Genomic DNA, 26494 nt, shown 5'->3' with positions numbered 1-26494 from the left:
GCCCAGGAGGAGCCCCCCCCCATTCCTCTCCTTACCTTCCCCCTCCCTGGTGGCAAGTCTTGCCCTCAGGTGACAGGTGTGTCCCACCAGCACCCAGGGGAGCCACTGTAGGGTCCCGCTGGCAAGCCTGTGTCCCCGTACCTGCTTAAAAGCCATGGCCTGGGGGGGGGCCCACATGACTCTGCAGCCTATGCGGTCCTGGTAAGGTCAAGGGGAAAAGCTCTTTGACCTCAGACTGGGCAGACGGGTGGCCGATTCTTCCAGGCCTCACCTGTCAGGACAGCTGTGTCATCTCGCCTCATCATTCCCTCCCGGCAGTACCCATCCGTAAAAGGCAGAAATGTTAAATCCTCCACCATGTACCTGAGCCCCTTAGCCCAATCCCTTCCCGCTTCACTGGGAGGGCCTAGCAGTGGGCAGCAAAGAAATTGTGTGGGAGGAGGAGAGGGAAGGTCTTAAATTATTTCCAGTCCACTGTGGGCCGTGGGAGAAGAAGAAACCTCAGCCTTCTCCCCTTGACATTCTGGATCTTTTACAAACTTATTCCCCCTCCTGCCCCCGCCCGCCACTTATCAACATAACCAGCGTGAAGGAGCAACGGGGGTCCTGGCACCTTGCCGAAGCACACGCGAAGGTTTTCTATTTCTTTGCACCTGGAAAGGGCTTTCAATTCCAGGCTCGCAACGTGTTATACAGCCCCATTTTACAGTTGGGGAAACTGAGGCAGGAGCTGAGTGCACAGGCTGTCTTTTTACTTCACGTTTGTACAGCAGGGCCAAGCCAAGAACTCAGATCTCCTGAGGCCAGGGCGGTATTAAGGTATAAGATAACGAAGCTACCGTTTAGGGCCTTGTAACATGAGGGACCTCTAAAAAAGAAAAAACTGACTCCATGTCAAATTTTATCAAAATCAGCTGATAAGTAAAGGAGATATGGAGAAAAAGAAAAGATTCACTCTAAATACAGACCTTTTCATTCAAATATGACAAAAATATACACATCTGGTTATACAAATACCCTTACCCTTCACTAATTGTTCATTATTGACAGGGGAGAGGCCAGGTCTGAGAAAAAAAAATGATAAAAGCACTTGTAAAATTAGTATTTCTATGAGTAAGTCTGCTATCAGTCTCCTAAGGCAGCGTTTTGTTGGCCAGTTGCTACTGGTAAAATTCTGACCATGCCTTCATAATTTATTTAAACAAATAAATAATCGCACTGCCGATAAAATCGGGAAAATGATGAGTTCGGAGACAGTGGTATCGTGAAGCCATCCTGCCAACCTCATACTCCTGTTCTTTCTTCTTTTGATCCATACATATGTACACCTGTGTATTTTAGTGCATACGCGGCTTTCTGCTTCATGCACTATCCATGCTTCACGTGATTGTGTTTGCGGGTGATCGTCTTATGGTCTTGGATCGAGTGGATCTTGAGGAGGATAAATTTGTGTTCGCTTCCCTCTGTCAGTTTCGGGAACTTTCACAGTAAATATCAGAGAATGCTGACCAAAGGATACAAAGAGGGTTTTGAGAGACATGAAGGGAGATATACATATATATAAAAATATTCTGAGTACTTGATGAGCAAGTTATTTCAGACTATGTGCATATAGAAAAGGAGGACTTGTGGCACCTTAGAGACTAACAAATTTATTTGAGCATGAGCTTTTGTGAGCTACAGCTCACTTCATCACATGCATTCAGTGGAAAATACAGTGGGAAGATTTATATGATTTATAGGCTATTAAGGCCTATAATATTCATTATATTTGCCTGAATATAGGCTAGTTTTTCCTCACTTTCTCAATGCCTGCCTGGAGATTACCAGTCTTTTCTCTGGTAAATTCTCTCTCTCTTTCGCGCATATAGCTTGTTGTTCCTCTGTGTGTCCGAGGTGTTTACTCGAGATTGATTAGTGGTCCTGGGGGAGACAGAGGATAGAGAAGTGAACACAAAGAGAGATGTCTGCCTAGATTTTCTGCTCGGGGGGTTTCGCGCATGCAAGATACTATTTTATTATAGGTAGTATGCTCTGTACAAATTCTTATATAAACTTATAACTCACACATCATATGCACAATACATTGTATTTTTATAGTATGAAAAAGAAAGCAAAAGAAAAATCCCAACAATTCATTGTTTCATAGCAAAAATTAAATCTGAATGAACATTTGTAAATATATTTTACATATAGTCTGGATAATCTTTGTATTTCCCTAACAAAAGTAATCAAACGCTTTTCATATGAAAAGAATAATTTTCCTTATTCATGGTGTCAACAAAATTATATATCCTCTCTTGTTTTCCTGTGAGAACATAGACAAAATAGCACTAACTTTCACAAAAATAGCCTGGTAAAACAACACAGGCTTTTGGCATATAATTTTTTGTTGTATAGATATATAAATCTCAATATTTATAATATAAAATTCATTTTTTTTACTGCTTTCAATAAATATTTTCTGCTACCAATTTTAGTACCAATATTAGGTAATTCAGCACAACCTTCTATAAAAACAAAACAAATCTATTTATTGAAAAAACACAACGCACATGCAATTTTCCGATGGTTTGCTTATTACCTGGGTGTAATTCATATCAATATAACTAACAGTTGAGCTTTAAGCTTGTGGGTTATCCGCATCCTATATCCTCTAAGAGTCTCATTGCGTATTCAGGCCAGGAATACCACAATTTAGATGCCCCAACAGAGAAGAAAAAAATTTCTGAGAAGTCTTCTAATAAGTTGTATTATTTAAGTCTACCCTACTTACATATGCAATTAGTTCAAAGAATTAGTCTAAAATGTATTTCTGTCATGATGTCATCGTTAGAGAGGTTTCAGAGTAGCAGCCGTGTTAGTCTGTATCCGCAAAAAGAAAAGGAGGACTTGTGGCACCTTAGAGACTAACCAATTTATTTGAGCATAAGCTTTCGTTATGCTCAGATAAATTTGTTAGCCTCTAGGGTGCCACAAGTACTCCTTATCCACAGACATCAAGGTCAGAAGGGACCATTATGATCATCTAGTCCAACCTCCTGCACAACGCAGGCCACAGAATCTCACCCACCCACTCCTGCGAAAAACCTCTCACCTATGTCTGAGCTATTGAAGTCCTCAAATCGTGGTTTAAAGACTTCAAGGTGCAGAGAATCCTCCAGCAAGTGACCCGTGCCCCATGCTACAGAGGAAGGCGAAAAACCTCCGGGGCCTCTTGCAATCCTCCCTGGAGGAAAATTCCTTCCCGACCCCAAATATGGCAATCAGCTAAACCCTGAGCATGTGGGCAAGATGCACCAGCCAGATACCCAGGAAAGAATTCTCTATAGTAACTCAGATCCCACCCCATCTAACATCCCATCACAGGCCTAATTATCAAAATCATGTTATACCATCATACCATCTCCTCTATAAACTTATCAAGTCTAATCTTAAAGCCAGATATGTCTTTTGCCCCCACTGCTTCCCATGGAAGGCTATTCCAAAACTTCACTCCTCTGATGGTTAGAAACCTTTGTCTAATTTCAAGTCTAAACTTCCCGATGACCAGCTTATATCCATTAGTTCTTGTGTCCACATTGGTACTGAGCTTAAATAATTCCTCTCCCTCTCTGGTATTTATCCCTCTGGTATATTTATAGAGAGCAATCGTATCTCCCTTCAACCTTCTTTTAGTTAGGCTAAACAAGCCAAGCTCCTTGAGTCTCCTTTCATAAGACAGGTTTTCCATTCCTCGGATCATCCTAGCAGCCCTTCTCTGTACCTGTTCCAGTTTGAATTCATCCTTCTTAAACATGGGAGACCAGAACTGCACACAGTATTCCAGGTGCGGCCTCACCAGTGCCTTGTATAACGGTACTAAAACCTCCTTATCTCGACTGGAAATACCGCACCTGACCTCCCAAGACCGCATTAGCTTTCTTCACAGCCACATCACATTGGCAGCTCATAGTCATCCTATGATCAACCAATACTCCAAGGTCCTTCTCCTCCTCCGTTACTTCTAATCAATGCGTCCCCAGCTTATAACTAAAATTCTTGTTATTAATCCCTAAATGCATGACCTTACACTTCTCATATTAAATTTTATCCTATTACTATTACTCCAGTTTACAAGGTCATCCAAATCTTCCAAATCTTATCGTTAGAGTGTGTTGCTGAAAATGAAGATTATTCTATTTTTACAACTTTGCCTTTATATTTATGCAAATATAAAGCTTTTGTGTTTATATATTCAACATCCTTTCTGTGAAAATAATAAAAAAAAAATTTAATGGTATGGAGCCGCTTACACTTGACATCATTTATGGCCTCAGAATGTCATAATCCGGCCCTGCCTGAGGCCCAGTAAAGCAGCTGTCATGTAACAATCATTGTACTTTAAAGAGATTGTTTCTTTTCATTAGATTTTTAAAAATTGCTTCCTTTGCTACTATAAACAAACTGAGGGCTGATTATGAATTTTAAGTTCATACTCACATCTCTGGGTCTTTCTGTTTATTATAGCAGGGAACTGAATTCTTCTTGGACTTTTTGATGTCCTGATTGTGTATTAACCTCACGTCTGGGAAACAGCAAATAAACGATAAGTCATACTGTGTGAGGGAGGGGGTAGATGCCAGCACTCCCAAATTCTAATCTCACTTGTGCCAATGATTTACTGTGTGATTGTAGACAGGTCACCAACTGTTCTGGACCCCATGCAGTCCTTATAAGCGGGTGGAGTCTCCTTTAGGTGCAGTGGAGATCTGACGCTTCTCCCAGGGCTAAATTTAAACCTCTGTGCCTCCATTTCCCCCCGAGGACACTGCAGACAACAGCAAACTGCTCTCTGCAAGGATGTTATGAAGTTTAATTTGTAAGTGGCGAGCCAGGGCAGACCCGTGGAAAGAACGTTTGACTAAGTGCATCTGCTGCATTGCCAACCCCAAGGATTCAAAAATCATGAGACACCCCCCCCCCAAATCATGCAGTCTTTTGTTTATTGAATCCCCCTCATGTCTGTTTAGTGTTGCAATTTTTCCAACAGTATTGAATAAGGTGGTCTGGATCTTGCTTGCTAGCTGATGGGGCAGAACTTCCAGCTTCTCTCCAGCCCCCAAACTTGTAATCAATTGTGTGCTCTTCCCCCCCAGCAGAGAAATTAATTATGCCCTCTCCACCCCCAAATTGGTTCCTTCCCCACCACAACAGTCCTCCATGTTAAAGAGAGACAGACTCTTCCTCTAACAGAAATGCCAAACCAAAGGCTCAAAGGGCATAGTGTGTTTCAGGTCTGTCTTTTGATTTCCATTTTAAAGGAACATTTTTAAATACAATCCAGACCTACTTTTGAAAGTGTTACCCAGGCCCCACTGACTTTCCATGAAACTTAAGTACTTTTGAACATTTTACTCCTTAACCATTAGTAACAAGTAAAATACATTTCCATTCTTTCCCTTTAGATTACTGCCCTGATTTATGCTCTGTTTACATGTCTTTCCACTTTGCAGTAATAACGTTCAAACTGTTTTTCTTTTCTAATTGAAACTGTACAGGTTTTAGAGACAGTTGGGAAATCTGTGTTTCAGAAACTGCAGTATTTGGACATTTATATTTCACTTTTTAGAGTGTGTAAAAAACCCACCCACCCCTAAATTTAAGTCATGTCCCTTTAAAATACTTTCATCATGTGACTGCACTGGCTGGCAAGCAAAAAATTAACTCGAATTCAAGAGGAGACAAAGTCCACCATGCCCACTTTACTTATCAGGCAATAAACAGAAGAGGAGGAACTAGATTCAGAGGCTTGAAATGACTCAGCATTACTCAGTTTCAGCTGAGAATCATTTATTGAAAAACATACATTTAGTTTGTAACTGCGCAATCGGAAGAGACACAGGAGGAGAACGTAATTAGGAGCCCAGTTCATTAAGATATGGGTGTCAGAATTTTCCAAGTGTGTATTCTACCACTTTGTGCTCATATCATGTCCCCCGAGCAAGACGAAAACACTGCACGGTCAGCTCCTACATAAACGGTCTCTGCAGACTTCTCCCCCCCAGGCCCCGCTCCTAAGCTGCATGCACCATAAGAGTGACAGGTGTTAGAAGTGAAAGTATTAATCGCAACGTGCATCTTTGCTGCATTTGAGCAGTAACCACTTCAGAGCTTAAAATAGATACTACAGTAGCCACGTGTTGGATAGTGTTCACCCTCCAGGCTTTGTGGGCACTATTACATGGCTTATGGTTCTTTAAAAAAAAAAAAAAAATGGAGGAGAGTGAAAGAGGTTTATAGCGATATCCCTGGATGAAAGCCAGAGTCTCTGAGCACTTTACAAACCTACACACAGTAGCCCTAGCCTCCTGAAAAGTACATGCATTGTTTAACCATGCAGAAATTGAGGGACAGAGAAGGTAAGGGGCCTGTCCAAGGTCAGAAAGACTCCAGAAAGGGGAGCCAGGACTCCTCTGCCCTAGCCACTTGGGGTGGGAGGGAAGTTACTTTTGAAATCTATCCTCCTTAAAGCGCAGTTCTCTGAAGACTCTAGTGACACCAGCTCTGGCTCAGAGATGCAGATGTGGAAGTTGCTCCAAGTAGGACAGAATGAGCAGCTTGTGTTAATAGGGTGCTTTTGGCCATATATTTAAAAGAAGCCTTTTTAATGAGGGAGCGGAAACGAACCCTGATTCATGGCACAGATGGTAAGGGGGCACGGACACCATGCTAGGTCCCTCTCCCGCCCCACCAGCTCACTTGAAGCCTATCTTCCAACACGGACACTGAAAACTCTCGGCAGCAGTTCTGTGACATGGCAAAATTCTGCCTATTTTCCTCCACCCCAGCAGTTACTGAGAGATCTGGAAGACCGTCCTTTGCTCTAAAAGAGACCAAGTGGTCCCTTTTTGTCCAGAGTACCAACCCACAAGCAGCATGAAAACAAAGACCCAGAGAACGGGTGGGGAAAGTCAGGCTTAATTCACCCCCTCTGTGCCATGCACAGTCTCTGCCAGGGAGGCAGGGTTTCCATGCTCTCGATCTGCTTTCGTAAAATTGTGCTCTGTTCACCAGGATTAACAGACTGTTTAAATGAACACAGCAGCCTGGGGAGGAAGTTGCCATCATGTCTGTTTCAGGCTGGCTGCCTAGTCCGATCATCTAGATGTGCTTGCAGTTCATACCAGGGAGGGCTCTTTGAGCCACAAGGGCAAGGAAAGGAAAGTTTAAGGAACAAAAGTTGTGTTGGAAGACACCCTGGATCTGCCTAGAAACCAGGCTTTAGTGCAGCTGAGTGACCAGGGCAAGCTTTGATTTCTTTACATTTAACAGCACTCTAGAAGAAGCTTCTGCTGGAAGACTAAGAGATTGCAGGAGCTAAGGGGTTAAACCCGGCAACTCTCGTTTCTGCTCCTATTGAAGCAGGCCCTGAAGGGTAGCCATTGTTTCAAACCAGCTGGTACCTTGATGATCTTGGGCACAACAGTAACCAGAACTCTTGAATCTTTTTGCCAGAGAGGTCAGTTGGGCTAATCCTGCTATGTTAAAGTAGCATTTACAGCATAAAGAAGCTATCCTGATGGCACAATGGTAGGAAAGGTTATATCTACGGTCTAACTTAATAGCTACTCAAACTTGTAGGACATGCATTTACTCACTAAACCAAGTTAGTTCTCTTTAGGATCAGACTGGTCTATCGGCCGAGTCCCTGCCTAAGGCTCGGTGTTGTTACAGGCACTATTCATAGTTATACTTCGGAGGGGAGTCAGTGGGTACATGCAAGCTGCTTTTTAAGCCGTTAATATGCAGCTGTTCATACTTGAAGGGTATAAGCAACATCATGGCCCATCAGTCTGAAAAACATGCTGTCTTTAGAAATTATTGATCTCTAAGATGCAGAAGGAAAGGGGTGGGTAGACGGCGTGGGAGGGGGAACTACACTCTAATGCAAGCTTGGACAGTCTTATTTCTACAGCCAGATGTATCCAGATACCAAGCAAGCTGGGCAGCATATTTAATGAATTAGACCCTTAATTGCTGGTGACAAAGTGAGCACTGCACTATGACAAGTGAATGTAGCAGATCTTAAAGTGACAGAATCAGAAAGGTTAATTTCATAAGTTGCAAAAGGATTCGTTAGACAGCCATTTGTTTACGTGCATTCCACACAATTTACTTTAATTGTGGAAGTCTCCTGGCCCAATCCTGCAGTCCATATGCAGGCAGATCTCCTATAAAGCTAACTGAGTTTTGCCCTGGTAAGGACGAAGCCCTCGAATGTGCCTTCCCCTCCCACCACCACATACTGAACATTTGTAAGGATTCATGCAAAACCTCACTGCATCTGACAGTTTGAAAGCCAGGAATAAATATTCTTTAACATCTTATAAATAAGCCATAGAACATCTTAACGAGAGCAAAGTGCTTTTTATCCCCACCCCACTTAAGACAGTTAAAAAAACCTAACTGTGAATGTGTCTCCACCACAACAGAACAATGAAACTTCTAGTTCCTAAAACACGATAAAACTGACAGGTAAGTGTTTCAGACAAAGTACTCAGTCTTTTGGTACCCTGAAGTTATCCTTCTCTTTTCTGATGGCTCCCATTGTTCGAATGGGATCAGTTTCCCCAGCATGCTGCTGGACTGTCTTCTCTCTAGCAGAAGTAAAATAGACAAGCCAATTTTATTTCACTGCAATAAGACTGTGTATATTAATCATATTTTAACTCAAACCAGAAATATTATAACTCAGACCTGATTTCACATTTAAGTTACAATCACACAAACTTCTAGGCAGTATTTCTTGCAAAGCGCCTGCTCACAGGATACTTATCGACCCATGAAGATGTGAGGGCAGAGCATGGTTTCTCTGGGCTGACCAGCACAATCCAGAACTGAACCCTGTCATAGTGTTCACAGCGATCTTAAGAATTTTTAAAGATGCAGTCGTCAGCCAGAACAGATTGCAAGTGATAAAATCAACATGCTGAGAGGAGGTGCTTACATCTCCAGATTTGCACTCTCAGAATATACAGCATGAACGAGGAACACGTCACTCAGCCAAGAAACAGATCTTCGCTCGGGTCAAATTGTATAGCATTCTTAAGACTTAGCCAGTCACTACACCTTCATCTGTTGGCACAAATCTCTCCCAGGATAAATAGTTACGCATGTGAGAAGAGGTCACAGAATGGAACAATTTAAACGCAAGTAATGCCACAGAAGCACCAGCTCCCTTGCTCCTCATAATTGTTTTAAGTGACACCGGTCTCCATCGAAACTGAAATTTGCTGATGAAAGGCAGAGCAACAAGCTGCGATTGCTGCTTTCTTTAGAGGTCATGGCCTCCCCCATTTCCTTATAACCCAGGATAATATCAGGATCAGCCATGCATACACAGGTACCTCACTCGCATGAAGGGGTTGTATGTAAACTCCTCTGCAATAGTAGACGGGATAGTTGGTTCGCCACTGTCATATTTTGCCTGTAAAAAAGGGAAAGATTTCTGCTTTATGATGGGTACAGATGTGAAAAGCAATGGTCTTCAGTATCGTGCAGTAAAGCTAAGAGACAGAGTCAGTGCTGTGTTTCATTGCGACATTCAGAGCAGCTAGAGGCAATGCATACAGGCCATCCACAGGCCAGACTGCTCTCACCAGGGGAAAAATGGCATAATCCTTCCCCAAATGGACACATAGGTGCAACATTCAAACAGATGCAGGACACAGACAGACGCTGAGCGGCCCCATTCACAACCCTCTAGAAGCAGGAATAGCACATGGGGAGGTGGGACTGGGAAGGGCAGAGGGAAGCTGGATGTAGGGCCAGTGCTGGCTCACAGGGTCTTCGGCTGTCTGAAACTGCCCCTTCGGCTTTGCTCCGCACGTTCGGGGTGCGGGTGGGGAGAGGGGGGGTACCCTCCTGCTGCTCCCACCAGTGAGGCTACAGCTACGGCCTCTTTGGGATAAAGACAGTGTGTGAGCTCCGCCCATCTGCTTCGCTCCCGCCGCCAGCCCCAAACCCCTTCGTGCTGCTGGGTTTAACCAAACTCAGGACACGACCTGCCTCAGCCTCCTGATCCCGGTCATTGCCCTCACCTCATCCCTGCTCTCCATTCCTCTCAGCATCCCTGCCGTCCCACAACCACACTCTCCTCCTGCCTCCTCACCTCCTAGCACCACGGCTCCACCCACAAACCTTGCACGACTTTGATGGAGGTGTACAGGTCTCCTCCGCCACCACATCACATCAGTGCCAGTGCCCTGCTTCTCCCTCTTATTTGTTAGACTCACTTGTTGCATCGTGTCCCACCCTTGACTAAGATCTGAGGCAGCGGCCATGTCTAGATGCACTTGTACAATGCCTCCCCCTTACAGGGCCCTGATCCCAAAAGAGGCTCTGGGGTGCTACCCCCACTATAAAAATAATTCTAATAACCCACTAAGCCGAATGCCAAGATCCCACTTACCTTAGCCCAGGCTAGTTTTTGCTGGATGGCAGCATTATTGGGTTCAACATGACGGGCAAATTTTAGGTTGTTGATCGTGTATTCGTGACCACAGTAAACTCTCTAAGAGAAGGGGAAAAAATGTTACACTTACACCGCTTCATATCCCAGGATCTCAAAGCACCATTACAGATGTTAGGGCTGCAAACCTGGCTCCACTGGAGTTCATGGCAAGGGCTCATAATCCTCTAGGACATGGATATATATTCTATCCACCATACGGAGGCACAGAGGAAATGGGGAAGAGATCTGCCTGATGTTACATGGCAGAGCTGGGAAGAGAACCCAGAAGTCCTGGCTCCTAAGTCCTCTGCCCTAGCCTGCATTCCCTCTTTATGAGCAGAGGAGGGATCAGTGGACCAGTGCTCCCTTCTCCACGGACCCCTGGCTGTTCTACATGCAAGACAGTCCCTGGATATAGCCCTTGTTCATTCTGAAAGATCACTTCCCCCATTTTGAATACCAATTCCTTCTTAAGTCTGCAATAGGTTCAGCTTGGTGAATTTGCTAACATGAGATGAGGGATCGATACCGTTTCAGGGTCCAGGCGGCCTAAAATCTCTATCAGTGCTTTGTACATTTCCTCTGGGGTTCCCTCAAAGAACTTCCCACAGCCAGCCACGAACAGTGTGTCACCTGGGAGAGAGGACAGGACACAGTGTCACGACCAGACAACACACTGGAGCAGACAATCCCAGGGGAAAAAAAAAAAATCGGTACTGTGGCTGGTCATAAATCATCATTACACGCAAGCTTCCCACACACACAGTTTTGCCACCTTAAGCAAGGGACATGGCTAGAAGGCCATGCTATAGATCCAATGGACGTTGGTCTGTAAAGAGATACGTGAGGGTGCCTAACTCTTGGTTGTTTGGGTACGCTGACGAGAGCCTGTTAAGGAGCAGGTACACATGATCAAGTTCAAAGCATCAGACCTACTTCACTTGAGGCAGGATCACCACCCAGGTTTCCAGAGACCAAAAGTGAATGCACTACCCACTAGTATAGTCGCCCACCTAGTCTCTCCTCCAGTTAGCTACACAACTAACAAAGTTGTAAGAAAATATAGGAAAGCAAACATGGGCCAAATTAGCGATTGCTAATAAAATTCCAAGCCTCGCTAGTTGGACAAGTTTAGGGAAATTTCCATTTAGTGAGCTGTGGGGGGCATGGATCAGCATTCATGTCGCACTCCTCATCAACACTCGGCCAGGGCAAGCTAGTGATCCAACCGGCGGACCAAATTCAATGATGAATCCTGGTCACGTGCCACCCGAGGCAAGTTGCACATAGGCTAAGAAGAAGTGAGCTGTGATTGTAACAAGGAACAGGGAAAGAACCTAAATCTGGATAATCAGGAGAACATAAGCAGAGGAAAGACCTGCATTTCTCAGCAACACAGATCAGAGGCAAAATAAACCACCCAATTCCTCACCTGTAAAGACAGCGGGAGGCTCAGAACTATTTGGTTTAGTCACATAATAACAGATGTGTCCAGAAGTGTGACATGGCGTATAGAGGCATTTCACATGAAGAGATCCCACCTGAGGAGAAGGCCAAAGAATGAAGTTAGGCCACCGTGCACTGGTGGCAAGGGAGATTAACTCACTGTTTTTCTAGTCGTACGATTCAGGCAAGTTCTCAGAGCTGCAGAGTAAAATCTCAAGTCAGGTTGCCACGGGAGCTCAGCAAAGGTAAGGAGGGGTGAGCTTACCAGAGAATGGAGAGTATTACTTAAAAGCAGGTGCTGAGTCACTCTCACTTACATGCAGAGTAACTCAGTCCTTGGCAGTGAATGAGGCCATGACAAGAGCAAACAGATTGAGAGATATACAAAACCCAAACAAGTTAATCAAGTGTAAACAGCTACTGCCAAGAGCTGTGTTAAAGGGGACATGAGCTATACCCAGAGACACATACTAAAACAGCCTGCTCACCAGGCTAAGGGGCCATTTATCACAGACATGAGTTAAATTTTAGTGCCCCCCCACACACACACACACGCTTCCCAGTGTCTCCTTGTGCTTCCTTTTTTGCTAAATACATCCCTAAATGTATATTTCTGGGACAAGCAGAATTCCTGTGCGTCAGCAACATTGCCGCACGTTTTACTGCGTAGGCGCCAAACGTAGCTGGCAGATACCTCCACTGCAGTTAAACCAAAGCTTTGTCGAATAACCTTCGTTTGTTCAGCTTAGGAAGAGCAGCACCAGTCCTGAACCACTCACTTCCCCCTGCCAAATGCTGCAGTCCAGCCAGAGCAAGGAGGAGAGAGTCTCCACTCTGCGTTTGCAGATCTACAGGAGCTGATTTTTAAACCTTAGTCTTAAGTACCTCTCTGGCCTCCATCGCCACAGTGTCTAAGCACCTCAAAATCTCTAAATGCATTTATCCTCACAGCACCCCTGTGAGGCAGGACAGTGGTATTATCCCCATTGTACAGATGGGGAACAAAGGCAGTGACTTATCCAAGGTCACACAGGGACTCTGGCAGAGCAGGGAACTGAACAGGTTGTGACCCATGAACCCTTAGTGGCATCCTTAGTGGAACCCTATGTAGAGATCTGTGGCATCTGTCCAGCTCTAGACAGGCTTCTCAAGTGGAAGGCACATTCTGGATTGGGGTTTTTTTTGTTTTTTTTTTGTTTTTACCTGAAATGATGTAGAGTGAGACACTTTCTGTGTCAAGGCTCCCACTCGGTTGTCTCCTCCATACACTCTTAACCCAGACTCCATCTTCACAAGCTTCTCGTTACCCCCGGCATGGTCCCTAGAAGGTCAAAAGGTCACGTTTTGGGAGACCACAAGATGCATTTCTTACAACTCTGGCCCTCCTCTAGCTACACTGCAAAGTCTGGCTCGTTACCAGGCATTGAATTTTACCACCTTTTGTAACGTAAGCAGCTACTTGTTTCTGTTTCCCTGCACTTCACCTCCACACACAGTTTCAGAAGATTCATGGTCACCATCTCCTCCCTGAGGCTAGGCCCCACCAAAGCTATTGCTTGACTTCATTGTTCAGTTATGTTTTAAGAGGAAGACCGGGACAATTTCTGCCGTGGGTCTCCCCACTGCACCTGTGCTGAAGTTTACGGGGTATGTGTTCATTACAAAAAAAGAAAAGATGCAAAGACCAAGGCACATTATTGACAAGATGTGAGGATTTTCAGGAGAGCTGGAGGAAGATTTCAGATCTCAATTCACAATGTAACAGCATTTTCTAGTCTTCAACATGAGATTTTAGAATTGGATACGGTCTTTTCTGCAGAGCAAGAAGAGGGGCTAATGGGACATGGGCCCACGTTCTTAGAGGTATTTAGGCACTTAAGTGCCACTGAAATCAATGGAAGACAGGTGCCTAAATACTACAGAGGATCTGTGCTTTGGACACTGTCATGATGGGTGCTCTACAAGTACACAGCTAGGTCAGTTAAACAGAAGTGAGCCATCATGAGTCATTCTTTTTCATTGCCATGAGAAAGCTGGTAGCGTCACCAGCTCCAGTTCCATCGCCTAAGCCTGTATTAAAAGAGCTTCCTTAGAGCTTTCATTCCCACCAGACTTTAAATTAGATGGGTGTTAAGTAAATCTATCTAAACAAGATGCCAAGTGAGGGGAAGCCAGAGCAACTGTCAAACCAGTTTCCTCACTCCACTTTCCCTGAGGCTTGATTCAGCTCTCAGTTACACACACGCAGCATCCAGCAGTGATAAATGCATGCACATACCCAAGGACCAAACTCTGCCGCCGGTAATCTGCTTTATTGAAGTGGGTCTTCCTGTCTCTAAATTGGATTCCAAGCCCAGTGAAGCCAGTGGGCAGACTGCCATCGACTTCGATGGGCTCTGGATCAGGCCCACTAAGCCTAACAGGGAATCTCCTTGTAAAGGTTAGTACATTTCCACTGAGCCCTGGCTCCTCTGAGCAGGAACTCATGTGTGGGGACCAATAATATCTGGAAGAACCACCCCTTGAATTGTGCTTTGGATGAACAACTGCCTCCAGAGGCAATTCTACCCTACCCTAAGATTATAACATCGCAGAACATAAGTGTTACCAATGGTGATGGGTAGTTAGAACGGTAGTCAACTTCACGCCATGCTTTCTGACCACTTCCACAACCTACAAACAGAGCATCATAGAAACATTAGACCTCATATAACCTGGCTTAGGCATGGCCTCAACCATGAGTAAGGGCTTTTGTGCCTCTATTACGGTTTGTAAGGAGCTGAGCCAGAACCTGCATCCCAGAACTCGGGCAAGGCTCCCATTAACTATGCTGGGAATGACACCGGAGTAAGGACTGCAGATCAGGTCATTAGGGCTTGCCAGACTGGATCAGAACATCAGTCCAATGTTCCACCTCCGGCAAATACTCGTTACTTCATAGGAAGCCAAGAAAAACCTCCATACTGCACCCAGGGCAGATAAAGGGGAAAAAAATATCCCTCCTGTTCACATCCCAATAAATACAATTTGATTACCCTTATCTGAGCAGCTGTATCGACCAGTAAGCATGACTTCATCCAGCCTTTCTACCCCTAACCCAGAGCAAGGTTCATGGCTTAATCATTTCCTGCATTTAAAATGCAGGGCTAGCATAGGCAGCAGCCAGCCAAACCCAGCTCCCCTTTCACCAGGCAGAGCGCTTTAGCCAGAGCACCATGGAGCGTCACCTTCTGGGGTTGCACAGGGTCAACAATCGCTGCCTCTTTGGTTTCCTCATCGATGATGAGATACATGTAGTTGTCCGTGAGGGCTGGAAGCAGCTCCACCTTCATGTTGATCTGTGTGACTATCTTAGACTTTCTCAGATCAGAGTCGGCGTGGAGGAAGCCAGCTCCTGGCCGTGTTGCACCTGGAGATGCAGAGGATATTTGAAAATATGGTTGGTGCAGCAGCAAAACTGGCAGTGGGGAAAGAGTATAGGGGATCCTGTGGCTCTGAACGCCAAGGCTCTGAAGGGCCCCGGAGAAAAGGAGCACATGGCTTAGTGCGGTCTCCTGCTAGAGCCGATATAGGCTACCACATCTAGGAGAAAAATCAAGGGCACAGGAGGGGTGAATTCTCCCAGGCAGGATGCCACCTGCCACAACGAGGAGTGAAATGGCTAGCACGTGGCAGTACGGCCCTGCTTCCTCAGCAACACCCAGGAGAAAACCTGGCAAGTCACCACAGAGATGAGAGACAGGCCCTGGCCCAGGGCGCTTACAGTCATCAATGAACCTGTTTGCATGAGCAAAGTTACACAAGGTCTGTGTGATTGCAGGACTGGGCCTAATTTAAGACCTGACAGAGGGGTAATAGAGCAGGCAGAGGGGGGTGGAGGAGGGCTGACAGCTGTCACAGCAGTAGGACTACGGGGTTATCAGCAAAGGCCAGTGTACAGCACAGTGGAGCCAAAAATAAAAACCCCCCATGTTTTACAGCCGTGTTTCTCAACGGCCAGTCCAAGGAGCAGTGCCAGTCCCTGAGATCTCCCTCACACAGGTTAGAAAGGCAGCATGCCAGTCCCTGGTATCAAAAAGGTTGAGAAATGCTGTTTTAGAGCATAGACAGACACCTTTGGCTTATTCCTTGTAGACACCATAGCAGCAAGGTAAGCAAAGGGGGAGAGAATGCTGGATTCTCTGTGGAGAATGCTGGACTCCCCTCGGTATACAGGTTATTAACCAACATACACTCTGGAGGAAAGGTTTGGGTTAGTGGGCTACAGCCACTCAGATGTGACAAAAAGAGGTGTTCTGCTGTTTGCTTCGGGTGAAGTGTTGAAGCAGATCCAGGACATTTTACACGAAAACAGCCCAAAGTAAAAAAGAAGCCTATTTAACTCCACAGGGAATCGGTATGTAAAACAACAGCCAATGGGCAAAAGGCTCAGCCATTTAAATGGTGGAGATGAGCAAGAGAGGACAGCCCACTTGGCCTCCTGTTTCTAGAGCCTCTAGTCACCTACTCACCAATTTCAGGGCTCTTAAGTATAGTTGTTAAAAGTTTTAAAAAAAAACCCAACAACAACAACAAATGTTCCACTCAGGGAGGATCACTGTCGCCTGTAAAATCTTGCTCAGTGTAAGCCAGTTGTCTGGGATGAAATTCACCTCTTATGGCCAGCACAACATGAGCCAGCACAACATGAGCATTACAGAATCACTGAGAGGTGCAAGACCAGGGCCCCGTTGCACTGGGTGCTGTACAGACACACACACAGAGACAGTCACCGCCCTAAGGCACGTTCAGTCTAAATTGACAAGGTGGCAGCCCAGAGAGGGAAAGTGACTTGCCTGAGGTCACACAGTAGCTCAGTGGCACAGGTAGGAATAGAACCCAGTGCTGCCACTGGACTGTTCCGCTTCCCCACAATATGGCTTGTGCTGGCTTCTGTCTGTGGGATAATAGATAGAAGAATAGGAAAGAAGAAATATCTACATTTCTGGAAGAGGTTTCTAAACAGGCTTTGGGATGCACAGTACACAAGCATCACAACAGTGGAGACACACCAGACCTAGAGCTACAATCCAGCTTCATCGGTGTTACGAGCATTTGGCACACGAAAAATCCTATGAACCACAGTCTCGCCCGCCCTCTCCCCCCGGGACATTTAAAGTATTTCTAAATTTATATTTAACAACACACACACAGCCCTAGAATGGCAGGAGACATTAGGACTTTAGAGACACAATGCACCAACAGGAAGCGTAGGGAAACAGACTCCCTAAGTCACTTCATAGCCAGCTCTTACGAGTTCAATGAAAGACCTTCTCTCCCCGCACCTGCTCCTTTGCCAAGGATCTTCCACACCCCCCATCTTTCCTCACCTGGCTTGGAAGCCTCTAAAGGGACGCGGCAGGACCATGCAGTACCTCAGCAGAGACTAACAACAGCTACAAGAGTCAATAGGGATTTAAGCAACAAGAAAACTTCAGCGAGGGAGCAGTTCTACTATGTCGCCTGGAGGTCTGTTCACATGGTCCTCGTTAAGTAGGTCACTGCGTCTCAAGAAGGTACCGTCTCCCACTCTGTTAGCGTGACAAAAACTGAAGCCAAATTGGAGTTCCTTATGGCAACTGCTGACCCATTTAGTCCAAAGTGTCTCTCACCCTGCTGACAGCAGCAGCTCTTTGTCTAAGCAGCAGAACCCGTTTCTGTCCCAACCCTGTGAGACTTTTCCGGTAGTTTCTCCCTTGCAGAGCTGCCAACTGTTGCAATTTTACACTAGTTGGCATTTTTCTTAAAGCCCCAGCTCCTGGAGTTAGGGGATTGTGTGAGAATCTCAGTCTGCATTTTGAAAGTATGATTCTAGCCCCCATATTGCAGGCAAAAACCTGATGACCCACGTGCACCCTAAAGGCTCAGAACTCAAATAAAAAGAACCCCCAAATATTTAGCCTTTTTTTTTTTTTTTTTTTTTATAAAGTCTCATGATTTTCTGAGGCCTGACATGGTTTTTGTCTGTTCACAACTGGCAATGTTGTGCTTGCCAAGATGAAATGCCCTTCTCTCCCAACACAGCGTCTGCCCATGGCTACAGCAAATGCTCCAGGTGAATGTGCTTTCCATCTGATCTCACTCCTGATGAAGCCGGGGTAGAACTGCCCTAGCAAGACTGGAACCCGCTCGCCCGATCAAATAGCCTCCTATGGGAATTCAGCCATCCATCTCCCCGGAACAGAAACCGGCTGTCTTAATGCCGGAGAGAATTGATGCGCAGCAAAGAAGACAACCGTGTTGCTTTGAAGTGTGGGGACACAAGGGGCTGGTGTTTCATTTTACTCCCAGGACTCCAGCCCAGTTTTTTCTGAGATTTGGCAATTCGCAATTTTCCTAGAGTGCCACAGGCACAGCAGGAAACCGAAATTGCAACTGAGGCAGCTTCTGAGCGAGCCTCTCAGATGGCTCAGGAATGTCCATGTTTGAGGAGAGACGTTTTTAAAAGGCCTTGTAGTCTTGCTATAGCTTATAAAAAACAAGGCCCGTAGAACTTTAGAATATATGATGTTAAATCTACTGCGGAGCTTCACTTTGCAACCATCTGAATCTCTGCAACCATCTCAGTACTGGCAAGCGTAATAACCCGTTGGAAAACTTAAGAGGCAGACAGTTGTTGCTGTAGGTCCCCTTTGGCTTATTTATCTGGCCCAGAGTCCTTGGTTTTCCACTCCACACCTGCCTTCCGCCTCATATTAAACTAGAGCTGTAAGATCAGTAAAGGAAGAGAGTGTAAGAATCTAAAATGCAATACTGCAAAGAAAATCCCCAACTCTGAAGCATAACAGAGCATACACATAAGAGGCATTTGACAGAGAAGACACTTTAGCATCCATACCTGCCAATTGGTGTTATGGAGCAGGGAAATCCCTTTTATAAAAATAAAGCTATCATTCCTCGGCAGGAGAAACACCAAAAACAAACCAATCCTTCTTCCCCGACCCAAATCTGGCATACTTCAATAGGGTAAAACCATTTCCTCATCTCCCCCAACCTCTCCAACCCTGTTTACAGTTAAATTAGGCTCTGACCCTGCAAACACTTATGCACATGCTTAAATTTTAAGTAAGGAAATAGTCCCATTGACTTAAAGGTAATCATATTAGTATTTAGAGGTTCTGGCCACAAATTATTTATCAGATCCTTGAGAGGGGGTTTTCATGCAAGCACTTGCCTTTAAAATACCAAAGTGTGATCGGAATAAAATAAATAAATAAAAATAAGCGTGCACACACTTTGAAATGCCCTCCGAATTTCCAGCTGTAACTCAGACCTAGTTTTCAGAGCTGTTCTCATCTGGTCTACAGGTGCATAATTTCCTATCTGTGCACACTGATGCTATCAGAACTGGTTCTGTTTAAGATGTCATTCAGCCTCATAACATTACGTAACTGGTCCCACTATTCAGGACCATATCACAGCATTTATTTCAATGTCACTATATGAGCCTTAATAAAACGTACCCTAAAACATTAAGGCCTAATGGTTTTATTTTCATATTGTTCCTTAATATGTTATCATACTTGGGGTCTGATCCAAAGCCCCTTGAAGTCAACAGAAAGATTTCCATTGACTTCAGCAAGTTTGGGATCAAGTTCTTTGGTCATATCTTCTGGTACCACTCTTCAGTGTACAGGTGTGATTCTGCACTTGAAGAAGGGCGTGTTTGCAGATAGGAAACTGTTCACATTATCCAGCATATGGATGTACGCTGAGGAGACGAAGCAGAGTTTAATGCAAGACTTCTGTATGAGAGGCGTTATGAATTAATTCCTTCTACACTATTAGGGATCAGATAGGAAATTTATATTTATTTAATTTCTGAATCTGGTACCTGCATGTCTTGTGTTCTACATTCGCAGCTTCTTCTCCAGATAGAATGGACTACAACAAACTACTTCTTATATCAGTTGTGAGACTTTATCTTTTTGGTCATACTGCTTGTATGGTTCTCAGAATTTTGATATGACTTATGCTCCTGTTTGTGTTGCTACCACCTGAGTGATTAATGCAATTTGCAATAGCAGCTCCCAGAAATACATCTGGGAAGGGCCAATCACATCATTATGCTTTTATAATAAGCATATAATTACCCTAATACTACTTAGCACTTATGTCGTGCTTTACATGTTCAAAGCACTGTACAAACATTCAAGTTCTGGCAAACTGTGGGGTCCCTAATAATCCAAAGGGATGACAGAGTTGCTTATAAAATACTGTACACTTTTCAAGTTTGACAGCAAATGAAGTCAATAATAGATGGTTTAGGGTCATTCCTACAACTGGATCCATGTAAAATCCTCTGCTCCTTACTTCACTAGGACTCAGGGTGATAAATTCACATTAAAATCAGAGTTTCAAAGAAGTTCTGTCGCTGTTTAAGTTTGTTCGGGTTTCTAAAAGTTACTAATACAACCCCTCACCCACAAAATATTTATAGTTTATCAATAAAACCAGCTTGGGCTGGGTTTTCAAAATATACTCCAGGAGAACTTCCCACCCAATCATCCTGCTGCAGGAAGGCCAGAAATGAAACGGACTACAGGAAAAAGGGGAATGTCACCTATCTGCGCTCGACCTGTGGAGTTAACTCCCAAAAAATCCCTCAGCGAAAACAGCAGCGTTAAAGCTGTAACCTCCTGAAGGGTCACAACCAGGGTTACAGCCCAAGAGGAAGGGAAGCGTTTGGGGTGCCGATTTTTTAACCTGACGGCTCATTTTTAACTAGGAGATGGTTCCCCCCACCCACCCACCGGACTGTCCTTGTTCAGTCGCCTTCAAGGTTATTTCAAGCCCTGAAGTGGTTATAACCGCCCAGCCAGAGGCAGATACCCCCCCCCGGCCCAGACCCACTAGACAGGGCTGGTGAAGCACCCCAAAACGGATCCCTCCTCCGGCCCAGAGCAGACACACGGGGCGGGGGGGAGCCATTCCCCACCCCGAGGCGGCTCTCTGCCCCCTGGCAGGCGTTACAGCCCCGACGCAGACGCGCTTCTTGCGCGTTTCCTTCCCTGCAGCTGGCGATGAAGCCACGGCTGGGGGGGGGGGGGGCGTAGTGCAGCCGCAGCGCACGGCGCTGGGCACGGCCAGGGGGTCCCCCCCAGAGCCCCTCTGCAGGGGACGCTCCACCCAGCGCGGCCCGCTCCGGCAGGCGGTGCCCGCAAGAAGCCGCCCCCGCCGCCGCCGCCGCCGCCACGTACCCGCTCGGAAGCCCGCCGCCGCCCCCAGCCAAGCCAGCGCGCTGCCGAGCCTCCGGCGGCTCCCGCGGACCATGGTCTCCAGGGCGGCGCGGCAGCCCCCGCTCGCTCGCCCGCCCGCCCGCCGGCGGGGTTACATAAGAGCCAGCGCCGCACGCTCGGCCGGGTCCGGCCCCTTCCCCTTCCCTTCCCCTTCCCCGGCCCGCCGCCAGCCAATCGCGCCGCCGCTGGCCGGCCCAGCCCTCCCCAGCGGGGCGGCGTGCCCGGGGCTCCGGCGGGCGACTCCCAGGGCCGCGGTGGGAGGCGCCGCCGCCGCCTGCCCCCCGGTCTCCTGCGCTCGGGTCTGCGCTGCCCCGGGCCCCCGCGCTTGCAGCCTCGCCGACCGCAGCGCGGCCCGCGACGGGCGGGGGTGGCACGGACAGACAGACACCCCCCCGATCGCTGCCTCGGGCTTTTCCCTCCGCTCCCGTGTCCCACCCAGACTTGCCTTGCACGCCCGCGGATTGCATCACGGGGACGCTGCCGCCCTCGGCCGGGTGACCCGAGGCATCTGAAGGGATCGCCCCGACCCAGCAGCATAAGGACCGGGGGGGGGGGGAGGGGGTTTGGTTTTGGTTTTTGGGTCTCCTCTCCACTGTGCTCACGCTTTCTGCCTATTGCCTGAGGGACCAGGTGGCCTGGGGAATTTGCCCTGGTGCGTTTTATTCCGTCAAACGGTTGGTAAGCGATAAAGCACACACTGGCACCGCATTTGAACGCCATCCCTGCTCCTCACCGTCATGGGCTGATGAGGAGCAGGGAGGGTGGCTGGCAGGCCATGCATTTAAATACCCTGATTGCAGAAGCAGCTTCGCCCGGGCGGGGGAAAAACCCAGGGGCGGAACCGTGTGTGCCTAGACAACTCTATGGTTTCCAGCTGCGAGCAATTGGATTGGTGCAGGGGAAAATGTGTCTCCTCTGGCCGGCCGTAGCTGTCGGGTGATTGTTCTGCCCTGCTCACAGCTCATCGTCTGACACAGAGGGAAGTTTGCAGCGACGATGGCCTCTTCCAAGCCTTTGGCTAAGTTCTGGGAATGGGGCAGAAACATCATCTGCGTGGGGAGGAATTACGCAGAGCACGCCAAGGAGATGAAAAATGCTCTCCCCAGCGAGCCCCTTTTTTTCCTGAAGCCTTCCTCAGCCTATGTCCGGGAAGGAGACCCCATTATCAAGCCTTATTACTGCAACAATCTGCACCATGAGGTGGAGCTGGGAGTGGTGATTGGGAAGAAAGCCCATGCTGTCTCCCAGAAGGCTGCTATGGACTACGTGGCAGGTTATGCCCTGTGCTTGGACATGACAGCCAGGGACACCCAAGCTGAGTGCAAGAAAAAGGGCCTTCCCTGGACCTTAGCCAAGGGCTTCAATACCTCGTGTCCCGTTAGTGATTTTGTGCCCAAGGAAAAGATACCAGACCCACACAAGCTGCAGATCTGGCTCAAGGTAAATGGCGAGCTGAGGCAAGAAGGGGAAACCTCTTCTATGATCTTCTCTATCCCCTACATCATCAGCTATATCAGTGAAATAATCACACTGGAAGAAGGGGATCTGATTTTGACAGGTAGTCCCAAAGGTGTTTCTGCTGTACAGGAGCATGACGAGATACAAGCTGGGATAAACGGCATCCTCAGTATGCAATTTAAGGTGGCACAGCAATCACGCTGATCTTGATGAGGGAATCTGTCATTTCTTTTTGGGGAGCACTCTACAGATGCCTTTTAAAACAGCCAAAGAATGAAGAAATACCTAGCTGTCTGTTCCCCAGCAGCCTAAAAGAATGTATCGCCCAACCCTCTTGGAAACAATGAAGAATCAAATGTACTGAGCTAAAATATTAGGTTTTGTGAGCCTTCTTATAAAGGCCCCAGATAAGGACTACCACTCTTGTGAAGGTCAAGCTTTTCACATTACTGAATGGCACACAGATCCAGCTAAAAATATGTATATGGTAGAGAGGCGCTCACGCAATCTGGTTAATGTGTTATATTTGAAGGAAGCAGCTTTAAAAAGGAGAGCTGGGAGCGTGTGAGAGAAAGGGATTGTTGTAGTGAAACGCTAGTTTAGGAAGTACTCTAATTAAATTGGTTTAAATTAAATGTTCTGTCATATTGTTTGCCCGAATCCTAAAACTAATTTAGTGCTTCAGGCATATTGTCTTTAAAATAAACATCGATTTTTGCTAAGGCATGCAGAGGCCTTTGGAAATAAGTGTCTACAAATTTTAAATGGTTCAAGAAAATTAGCGTTATCCTCACCACTTTTTCCTCTCTGTTAATTTTTTGGTGGGGCAAGGTGACATTATGGGCACATGAAATTTGGTCTTGTTAAAGGAAAAATTCACTGTGGTATACTTCACCACAGATACATGTTTGCTTCTTTTATATGACTGTCATTAAATACAAATTGTTTTTCAAAGGAGGTTAAAAAATTAAAGGATAGCTGGCATACACAATATACAGTATATTTACAGCTGGTCTGGTAATTAGCTTGGAATTACATGTCATCGAAATCATGCACGTGATTGCCAGGAGGCCTCGTTAATGGCATAAACCTTCTGGTGGCTGATTAACAGAAGTTTGGGGAGAAAGCTGGGTGCTCCAAATTCAGAGGTGAGTGCTGTGTCAGTGGGCAGCCAGAAGGGGAAAGGCATTTTATAAAACACAGCCAACTGTAAAATGGGGATAAACAAGGCTCTCTCACCTGTGCTAAGTGCTTTCAATTAATATTTATTAAAATTAGCAAAATTTAAAATATACCATTACTTCTAACAAACTGGCTTTCAAGAGAATTACTTCATCCAACTATTAGTTAAAAGAAAAATACAGTTTTAAGGAAATTTTCAGCAGTTGGGATCCAGTTGCCACATAAGGAGGGACTATTTTAAGGTTTAAGACCCAATTCTGCAAACGCTTTCTACACACGATAGTATTTAAAGGGCCACTTTCATTTTTTAAACTTTTTAATTACATTTGTGACAGTCCTTAAATGGGTAATTTTTTTTTTTAATTCTTTAAAGCAATTTAAAAAATTCTTTCCTGCTGATGTTTAAGGATCTTCTCAGTAAGAGATTGTTTCTCCAAACAGTTAAACAGGAATAATCTCATACATGAGCAATTTAGTCAGTCGAGTAATCCTATGGCGTTTATGTTCCTTGGACGACACCCTGACCATAGAGGGGAAACGGTGAAACTCAGTATGGTACAAAGTACTATCAAATGCACAAAAAGAATAAATTGAAAGCTTTTTGTCCTCCACTAGCTTCTTTAAATTATACTAATCTTAGGCCACAATCCTGCAAAAATTTGGGCATATGCTTAATTATTATAAGCATGAAAATCATCTCAATAAGAAAACTCGTATACTTAAAGTTAAGCACATGCTGAAGTGTTTGCAGGATGAGAGCCCTAGTTGTTACTTATGAAACTGTAGCCGGTACAGCACTTTTGGACTGAAATACAATTTTCATGTATATCATTTATTTAATACTGCTACTGAGCCCGCTATTGTGAAACAAGGATCTGAATTAACCTAGCAAAGTGTCTTGTCCAACAGAAAATCCCCTTGATACTCTCACTGTTGAAAGTTCACAGCTTCTGCAGAAGGCCAGCTTAGTGAGAGGAAAGGTCAGCCTGTTCCGGAAGCCCAAAACCCCACAAACAGCTTTCCACTTAACACTGTGCATAATGGCAGAATTTCTGTTAGTTTATGGCTGGTCACCTGGTACTGGCTCTCGTTGTTTCCAGGTGCTTGGTAACATCAAAATACAGCAAAAAATATTATATTTTCATATCTATACTTTCCCATGTAAACAATTCCTGTTATAACAGCAACATTACAAGTTCATGAGCGGGGGGAAAAGGTGCCCAGTACACTCATGTATGCAGAAAGATATAGTCCACAGACGTTTTAAGATGTGGTATATACTGTGAAAAATGTTTGAGATTCCCTAATTGAAAAAATCCCTTTTCCTCCTCAAATATAGCTGTGCAGCAAATAGATGAACCTAGAATAGGAGTCATTCATAACCAAAAGGAAAGGGGACATGTGGGCTTAGCAGTGGGTTAGCAGCTGGTAAAGCTTTTTGGACATAGAACTTTTCAGTGCAAAGGTATTCTAATCACATTTTTTATGTCTGGCATATGCATCTTGGGCCTTCTGTTATTCTTCCCTCACAGATTTACATTCCTGAAGAAAGTCAGGGAGAGCCGTTCATAGCGTGCTTTGGGATCTATCTTCCCATACGTTGTAGGATCTCATCTATACTACAAATAGAATTGTAGTGAGGACCTGGTTACAACCACAGTTATCCTCTAATACAGTTAAACTATGGTTCCATTTTAAAGCAGACAGCCATGTTTGGAATCAACAGCTCATTTTGTCAGCTTTGGAGTGAGCTGTAGCTCATGAAAGCTTATGCTCAAATAAATTTGTTAGTCTCTAAGGTGCCACAAGTCCTCCTTTTCTTTCTAAGTTCATGTCAAGCAGACTAATTTCTGTAGGAAAAAACACCTCCACGTCAGAACCACCCCCCTTCTGAGGGAATCTGCGGACAAGCTCAGTGCAGTTTCATTCTTAAGAAGTCTGATTGCCATATGTAGACGTTGAGCTGGGGCCTCTACACGAATCCGTTGTGGAGAAGCAGGAAGCACAGAAGGTCTATTGTGACATCTCTTTACCTTTCCAGAGCTCTGTAACTCTTTCAGGAGTCTGAATTGTCTTGTTCCCGCAAAGTGTCACCTCACTTAAAAACTACATGCTTACAAAATCAGACATAAAAATACAAAAATGTCATAGCACACCATTTCTGAAAAATTGCTGACTTTCTCATTTTTACCATTGTGACAGGGTCAGGCCAGATGGCTACAGGAGAGTAATTTTTTTTTTGGAAGCAAAAACGGTATTTTTTTATTTGCATAACACACAAAACAAAAGAACAGCATATGCAATGTGTAACACAGCAACCAATCACAATTGTTTTCTCATTAGCTTCAGGGGAGGGAAGTGTTCAAACTTGCCTGGGCCCAGAGCAGGGGGCTTCCTCGACTCTCGTGGTCTTCCACCCTTCCGAGTTACCTGGTGGCCCAGAGCGAGGGGGCTTCCTCGACTCTCAAGGTCTGCCACCCTCTCGAGTTACCTGGCGCCACGCCCGAGTGTCACCAACAATTCCCTCCTCTGAAAGCACCCAATAAAAGGGCAGGCTATGGGGTGGATAACCGGGGGGGGGGCACGTGCACCCACATATGAAAGGACGGTGACTAGGTCTGGGCCGAGGACGTCC

General features: G+C 45.7%; 2 protein-coding genes across 8 annotated transcripts; one reads left to right on the top strand and one right to left on the bottom strand.

Moving 5' to 3' along the window:
- Positions 1-798: 798 nt before the first annotated feature.
- LOC140918088 (hydroxyacylglutathione hydrolase, mitochondrial) lies at positions 799-21954 on the bottom strand. 7 transcript variants are annotated; one of them, XR_012161074.1, is made up of 11 exons: positions 16777-16877; positions 15169-15350; positions 14550-14614; positions 13145-13262; positions 11928-12036; positions 11025-11128; positions 10454-10555; positions 9390-9469; positions 8450-8639; positions 4483-4567; positions 799-1504 (listed from the first exon to the last, which is right to left on the bottom strand). XR_012161074.1 is itself a non-coding variant. In XM_073361738.1 (10 exons), the coding sequence occupies exons 1-10, from the start codon at positions 21937-21939 to the stop codon at positions 8540-8542; spliced, it is 1236 nt and encodes a 411-aa protein (XP_073217839.1). In that variant the 5' UTR covers positions 21940-21954; the 3' UTR covers positions 5816-8539. The 7 variants fall into 7 exon arrangements, 4 of the variants coding, with proteins under 4 accessions (XP_073217839.1, XP_073217838.1, XP_073217837.1 ...); XR_012161075.1 differs by lacking the exon at positions 799-1504 and adding an exon at positions 1802-1923; XR_012161073.1 differs by lacking the exon at positions 799-1504 and having other exon boundaries at positions 2668-4567.
- Positions 21478-26206, top strand: FAHD1 (fumarylacetoacetate hydrolase domain containing 1). The gene has a single exon (XM_073361743.1). It carries the CDS (start codon positions 22216-22218, stop codon positions 22879-22881), a length of 666 nt encoding a protein of 221 aa, XP_073217844.1. The 5' UTR covers positions 21478-22215; the 3' UTR covers positions 22882-26206.
- The last annotated feature ends 288 nt before the right edge of the window (positions 26207-26494 follow it).

This window comes from Lepidochelys kempii, chromosome 10 (genome assembly GCF_965140265.1).
Source record: "Lepidochelys kempii isolate rLepKem1 chromosome 10, rLepKem1.hap2, whole genome shotgun sequence".
Taxonomy (NCBI): Eukaryota; Metazoa; Chordata; order Testudines; family Cheloniidae; genus Lepidochelys; species Lepidochelys kempii.
Note: the sequence above shows the minus strand (reverse complement) of the source record. Positions and strands in the feature narration are given on the sequence as shown.

Excerpts from the sequence above, each read along its gene's own strand:
- FAHD1 (XM_073361743.1), top strand. The coding sequence starts at position 22,216 with ATGGCCTCTTCCAAGCCTTTGGCTAAGTTCTGGGAATGGGGCAGAAAC.
- LOC140918088 (XM_073361738.1), bottom strand. The coding sequence starts at position 21,939 with ATGGCGTTCAAATGCGGTGCCAGTGTGTGCTTTATCGCTTACCAACCG. Across the intron at positions 16,874-21,660 it reads TCCGCGGGCGTGCAAGGCAA|AAGCCAGCACAAGCCATATT; the intron begins GTCTGGGTGGGA and ends TCCCACAGACAG. Across the intron at positions 11,129-11,927 it reads GCCTCCCGCTGTCTTTACAG|GTGACACACTGTTCGTGGCT; the intron begins GTGAGGAATTGG and ends CCTCTCTCCCAG.